This window comes from Macrobrachium nipponense, chromosome 2, assembly GCF_015104395.2.
Source record: "Macrobrachium nipponense isolate FS-2020 chromosome 2, ASM1510439v2, whole genome shotgun sequence".
Classification (NCBI taxonomy): Eukaryota; Metazoa; Arthropoda; class Malacostraca; order Decapoda; family Palaemonidae; genus Macrobrachium; species Macrobrachium nipponense.
This window is the reverse complement of record NC_087201.1, coordinates 38,412,775-38,420,274: the sequence shown is the minus strand read 5'-3', so window position 1 is coordinate 38,420,274 and position 7,500 is coordinate 38,412,775. Positions and strand designations below refer to the sequence as shown.

The 7,500-nt window shown below is 38.1% G+C and overlaps 1 protein-coding gene across 1 annotated transcript in view; it reads left to right on the top strand.

Annotated features, from left to right (window-relative positions):
* Positions 1–7,500, top strand: part of LOC135221163 (ankyrin-1-like) — a 147,673-nt gene that overhangs the window by 139,216 nt on the left and 957 nt on the right. The window contains exon 14 of the mRNA XM_064258988.1: positions 5,986–7,500. This exon is cut by the window's right edge and continues 957 nt beyond it. Coding sequence (XP_064115058.1) covers positions 5,986–6,024 — 39 coding nt within the window. The 3' untranslated portion in view covers positions 6,025–7,500. The remainder of the gene's footprint in view (positions 1–5,985) is intronic.

Below are 7,500 nucleotides of genomic sequence, written 5' to 3'. Positions count from 1 at the left end.
CGTAAAGTTTAGTTTATGTTTCCTGACATTTTTAATGTGTTTCGTTAAGTTAAGTGTACATACTATGTAACAAATTTTCTGACGTTTGTCCTCCTCCTCTGTCGCCACTTTCGGAGATAGCCTCACTCGAAAGGTAGGGTTCCACATTTTACTACATACGTACGTATGTACGTACAGTATTTCTTGTATACCATGTATACACTTTATTTACAGGTACATATTAGTAGTACGTATTAAGTTAGGTATTGAATGGTCCAAATTGTTGTATTTCATTGTTTGTTGGTCAATTTAGCTTTGTTATAAAATTTACTGTGGTGTTTTTGTAGGGCTTGGAACGAATTAGGCAATTTACATGTAAAATGAGGTTCAAGATTACGAAAAGCTCAGGTTACGAAGGCCGCCTCGGAACGGATTAATTTTGTATGTCGAGGTACCACTGTACAGTGGAACCTCGACATACGAAAGTCCCAACTTACTAAAAAGTCAAGTTACGAAAGAAAATACGAAGATTTTTTTTTTTGCCTCTGCATACAAAAATAATTCAGGTTTACGAAAGGGTGTTACTGTAATGTCCCGAGATTCGCCCAGACCACCGAGAACCATTTTAAAACTCGCGCGCCGCCAACTGAGTAGACTCACCACCATCCTCCCGCTCTCCCATTGGTTCCTGATGCTAGTCACCGCCGTATTGATCCTGCTCTCCTATTGGTCAGCATCTACCCCATCGTGCTCTATGTATTCTATTGGTAAAAGGATGCTGTAAATTGAAAAACTTATTCATGCAATACATTTAACCTCTTCATTACCGAAAGTTTGTTTGGAGGTAGGTGGGTACCACCATTCAAGTCTACTATACCGCACCGGGTGCATAAAGGTGGTACGCATAGTACCACCAAAACTCCTCTTTTCAGATAGGGACTTCCAATCATTCTGTAATTTCGGTTTGAAGAGTTTGGAGCAAAATAAACAGTATGACACGATGCCAGACATATGATGAACCCCAAAAAATAGTATTATTACTGCTTATAGTAGTGTGTAGGTGACAGATGAACTACGTCTCAACAAAAAATCACAAAACCAGACAAGCGTAAACATGTAATAACTTCTACCCAAGTAAAAAACCAGTTGTATCATCATTTACTGTATTTATTTATTTATTCACTTATTACATTTTACAAATAAAAGATATGAACACCAGATAAATGAAGGTAGAAATAAAGCCTTATAGTAACTTTATATATAAAAAACCAAACCAGAGAAAAAGCGAAAAAGCGATTTTTTCTGAGGACAAGGAACTTGAAAAATTAGTTTAGATACCCCTGATGCCCCTAAAGTTGTTTTCTGTGATGAAACTAATCTTAGAAAACGTTAGAAAAATGACCATAGGACCAATTTTTGAAAGATATACTATAAAATTTGAGATTTCCATATTTATTGGCGGGGCTTTCGCTTTAGTTTTTGCTCTTTTTTTTTGTTATTACGTGCTTATTTACTGTTCTATTTTGATAATACTTTATGTGCATGTTCCAGGTGCAATATACCAACATTCTGTAAGACCAAATTTCTATTCAAGACCGTAGTTTTCTCACCGACCACCAGTATCCCTTGTACAAGGGACACTGAGTTTCACATTTTTTTTTCATAAAATCATTTATTTTCCCTGTAGGATGATAAAACTAACAGAGAATATGTGTTATTATAGTGCTAATAATACCTGATAATTTCATTAGCCTGTCTTGATTAGTGTATTTTTGGCAAATATTTTTACGATCGGCACCCCTCCAAACTGGAGTCACTACTGAGAGATTCAGTTCGGCAGCGAACGCAATCTTTACATTCTGCTCACCCACCCGGTAAAGAAGGGGTTAATAAAAAGAATATTTGGTAAAGATAGAATAAAGAATAGAAATGAATGGTTATTATACTGTTTGGTAGTTTCAGTAGTTGAAGAGAGAGAATGAAAATTTATGATTACTATACTGTGTGCCAGGTAAAAGTGGTTGCTTGGTGATCGTTCACTACTGGTAGCTGTGAATGTAAACAAAAGGTTGGAAGCTTTTTCTTTTTGTTTGTTTATTATATAGTTAATGATTAATTAATAATTATTTGAAATGAGTACATACTGATTATTTATACATTTTATTGGCATATTCTAAGCTTTTAGCTTCTTAGGTTTAGATGTCAGAATCATTGACTAGGCTACAGTAGCAACTGCTAACATAGGCTAGGCTTATTGCTAAGGGACATATGCTAAATTCCTAATATATGCAGTAAAAATGGGGTTGAACATTACATGCAGTTGAATATTACTCAAGTATGTACAGTATTTTGCCTTTTTGGAGTCATATTTCTTCCGTGGGATCGGCATCATAACCCTAGAACATGTGTTGTAAGCCTGGAAATAATTTACTGGGATGTTTTTGTAGGGCTTGGAACAAATTAGGCAATTTACATGTAAAATGTGGTTCAAGATACGAAAAAATCAGGTTACGAAGGCCGCCTCGGAACGGATTAATTTCGTATCCTGAGGTACTACAGCTAAGAGAGAGCCTTGCATGTCCATCAGGAAAGCACCTCGCCGGGGGGATTGTACTCTCGTAAGACTGCGCCCTTTCTGTTACTACAGGTCGACACAAGATCGCGGCTCATTCCCCCTGATAACGGCACTGTTAGAGGGAATGAAAGCATCCGATGCCCCTCTCTTATTCCTTCTATTTCCTTGAGCTACAGTAGAAGTATAAGAGGAGACTGAGCATAGATGCAGTGAAGTTGTGTTTGACCGGTCCCCATGACCGGACCCTCTCATAGAGAAGTCCTCGGGAATGTGTAAGACCAGTCTTAGACTTTCTCCCCTGAACAATTTCTTAGCCAGACTTGGTTTAGGATAGAGACAACATGAGTTATGTTTGCCTCTAATAAGGAGAATGACTTCATGCGGACGGCAGACGTTAAGGATGCATATTTCCAGATACCTATTCACAATCCTACCACCAGTGTCTCCACTTCATCCTTGCAGAAACAGTCCTCCAATTCACAACACACCATGTCGGGCTTCCGACCGCTCCACAGGTGTCACGAGTATTCAACCTTGTCTCAGCTTGAGCGCATTCGCATGGGATATGTCTTTGAGGTATCCCAACATATGCTTGGTCCAAGTGAACTGTCGTTCATGATTTTCACATGACGGAAATCGACTCCTTGAGTGTCTCTAGGATCTGAAGACCCTGATAACCGTGAGAGGTTCAATTTTGAGCTCAAGCAGAGGACTTGCTACCTGTGTGGGCTGGTACATGCAAGTCCTACTCGAACTCTAGTACCAGCATGTTCAGGTATGCAGTAAGATAGTTCCAGTCTTGACAGGAACGATCTGCTTGACCGTGTCTCATCGTCAGGCTTCGACTGCCGCCCCTGGAGAGTCGGAGGCATTGACCGAGGAAGAGACATGCACCGAGAGAAGCTGCAGAGGTACAAGAACTTCAAGACAAACACCTTTCAACGTCCTGAAACTCAAGGTTGTCTTTCTGGTTCTCCAAGAGTTTCGGGAGACTGGGATGAGACACTCTGTAGCGTTGATGATCAACACTACAATAGTGGCACACTTCAATAAGTGAGAGACTTGCCTCTCCCAAGTTTCTCCTTGACAGTGCAGGTGACGAGTGGGCAACAGCACACTCAACCAGATGCATTCCAGACAAGAGGAATGTAATGGTATACAAGTTTAGTCTTCAGTATCTGATGACTTCGAGAAATGACCAGGAAGAAGTACAAATCTGCTGCTGATGACAATGGTACACTTCCCCTGAAGAGGTCTTGAGGTCGGGGCATTGCCCCGTTCCCTCATGTTCCATAGAACCTGTTGGTTCGGGATGTTACCCACAGGCCCAGGCCCCTGGACACTTTTCCTTGGGTCCAGTGGTGGCTACTCAACAACTAGTGTATCCTACCCAGCTCCTTTACTGGATAGTATTGCATCTCGCCTCGTGTGGTATGATGGAGCTGATTGGGGAGTGACCGGCACCCCCTCTCCTCTCTTTCATCCTACTCTCTTCCTTGGGGGGGGGGCGGGAGTAATGCAGACCGTTACATGCTGGACCGAGCGATTGATGCAGGTATGACACTCCTTGGAGTGATTAGTTAATAGGAGTAATTCCTGCCCATTCCCTTCACAAGGCAGGGAAGAGGCACCTGGACATAAGACAAACTCATAGCTTGCTTTTTCCCTATAGTCTTTGACATATGGTTCTTAGTGTTCTCTTAAGGGGGACATATTCTCTCCCTTATGAGTAAGCCCAGAAGACTGACTATGATCCTGCAGTTCTTAACTCCGATCAGTAGTCAGTGGCTGGATTCCCTTCCTAGCTCTTATGACCAGGAAGGAAATCGCAGGTAGGCAGAACATCCAGTCAGTTCACTGGAGATCACTCAGATTCCACCCTCCAACCATTGAGTCTTCGTATTGTAAAGGACCGAGGGTTTGTATATCGTGTAGGAACAAATCACAATTTTTGAAAGTAAATTGTATTTTTCCTAACCATACAAACCTGAGGTCCTTTACACTAACTGCCCACCTCATGCCACCCCTCAATCTGCTACCTGGGCCAAAGCAAACTGGAATGTCTCTGTCCAGTCGGAGGGACTTCCAACGACCGGACTGGCAGGTAACTACTTAACCGCCTTGTTAAGAATTCAGCGGCCGGTCCGGCTTCGCCTTAAGCATATTCCTATTGTAAAGGACCTCAGGTTTGTATACTTGGGAAAAATACAATTTACTTTCAAAAATTGATATTTTATTGATCTTTTATTGATTTTGTTTGTTTATTCTAATACTAAATTGCAATTTCTAAAAATGTCTTCAAATTGACCTTAATATGTAATATATCTTAACATGATCTTTAACATAAGGCAATGTTTAGGCAGATGTATTCATATCAGGCAAAATTGAGCTGCATATTTTGCTTACCTATATATGCAGAAGCCAGGTACTATGTCGTACCTCTAAGTAAATGGGGATACAGTATATATTTTAAACTACAAGAAGATTTTACTTCATTGTGGATTGTATCCCCAATATATATATATATATATATATATATATATATATATATAGTATATATATATATATATATATATATATATATATATATATATATATATATATATATATATGTGTGTGTGTGTGTGTGTGTGTGTATATATATATATATATATATATATATATATATATATATATATATATATATATATATATATATGTGTGTGTGTGTGTGTGTGTGTGTGTGTGTGTGTATATAGTATAAGTCTGTGTTGTATCCTGTTCTATATTGCTAAGCCCTGATGGGAATCTGGAATAATAGAGAAAATGATTGATAACCTGTAACTATACTTCATACTAAAAAATTATTGGGACTTGTTTATTATGAGCTAAGCCATAAAGTCACTTGTCATTTTCTTTTGTTAGCTCCTTTGAGAACAAGTAGTGGGTATGCTAACAGAAAAAAACAGGTTTTGTCATATGAAAAACTTTTTTTTTTTAACTGCTGTGAGTCCTCAAACTCATTTACTTTTGCTGATGAAAAGCCATGTGACTGGGATGAACATTTATCTAATACAGACCTGTGTAATAAGGAAAATAGCTGACATATGAGGTGCTGTCACATCTTAGCAAGTAGGGGGAAGAGAAAACCAAGGTAATCGCTGTGAACAGGAGACAGAGCCTTCTTGTCCTGAGTCCTGTATATTCTATCACTTTGCCAACGAGCACTATTGTGGCCAAGACCAACCATATGAGTATTCTTTCAGGTTTGTTTTGTATTGTATTGTGGAACCCTGGGTCAACCATGAAAGTCTGACTACTTTGAGGACTCACAGCAGCTACCAAACATAGGATTTTCCTACATCAAAACCTGTTATATATAAATATATACACAAAAGTATTGCAGATATAATTACCCAGTTAATACTTATACATTTCATTCTCATTTTCAGGTTATAAGTGTAGATCTCTCTGGTACAAGTACCCTCTAAGTCAGCGTCTACAAATAGCTGTATCTGTGATCTCATACTAAGCCTTGCCAAGTGCATAATACATAAAAATTGTATGATATATTTCATTACTGTATATTATTGTATAAAATTGTTACATGGTAGGTTTTAAAATTAGTGACTTCTTAACTGGAGACTGGCTAAAATAAAGGCAGTGAAATATTTTTAGAATAATTGAGAGTATAGTTATGAAAGAAAATAGTGAAAGTTTGGAAACGTATTTGTAAACAGTGGACGTTAGGTTTAAAGGAAATCTGTTTAGAGTTAAAATAATGGTAACAATATGGTGTAGAAGTTGAAAGGTTGATCATTGAGAATGAAACAAAAGGAAGTCTTTGATTTTTAAATAATTTTTGGGTATAGTATGTATCATTGTTAATTCAGTATCCCCCATTTTCTTTTCATATTCGTGAAATCAACTTTTGTGGCACTTTCATCCCATATACACAGTGTGATGAGATATCACTTGAAGTTTTACTGGCATTGTTTGTTCTGTGGCTTTGTTTTAGAAGTCTAATTAAATTGACTTGTGTTTATACATACTGTATGTGTTTTTATATACTTTACAGCCCCAAATACTATAGTTTGTTGAAGCCAAAGAAATTGGTCGTTTTGAATAGTATAGGCTACCATTGAAGACCCCTGTGGTAGTGATGGATGTAAGAACTCATTCATTAGAGGACAAAAGCTCAGTTAATGAATCTGTTGGTCTTTTTACTAGGATTTTCATCATTTTTATAGAAGTTCTTTTCTCCTTTGTTTGTTATATTTCATCAGGTGAAATTGACAAGGAGTTTTTTCTTAATCACCATAACATACCATGAATTTTGCAGCATTACAGTTACATATTCTGAAATCACACAGTATATTTATACAACCCATATTTGTGTTGTTCATAAAAACTGCAACAGTTATATACATTTCAGTGTCAAATATCTCCAAACTCGCATTCTTATGTTCACAAAGGAAGTACTCCACTCGCTTGACATTGAAGCCACCTGGACCCTTAGGTATTCATCCACCAGTGACCTCATATTTTGATGGTCTGCTGAACTATCATCTGTGCTGTTCATTGCTATCCTAGGTGTCTGATTTAGCAAGACTCATAAGGCTTTCTTTTTCTTTGCAAATCAGTAACTTCTTGTAGCCATTTCAATACTTGCTTTTGTTAATATTGTTAAAGAAAGTGTCAAAATAGTTCTTGGTAAGTTTTCTAGCCTGTCATTAACGAACTTTAAGTACAGATCCTCTTGTTTCATGTAATTTTAGTATGTCACCTGTTCTACAGGCAGGTTGGCTTGATCATTTGTTGCTGCCCATTGTAAACCCTGACAGTGCTTCACCTGCCATCCTCACTAGCTGACCTGTTTGCTTCAGCAACTGCTTCTTACCTGTCTGCTTTTTTGTCTTGTCCACTGATCAGGACCTCCCACTAGACTTTGTCTACTGTTCAGCTTG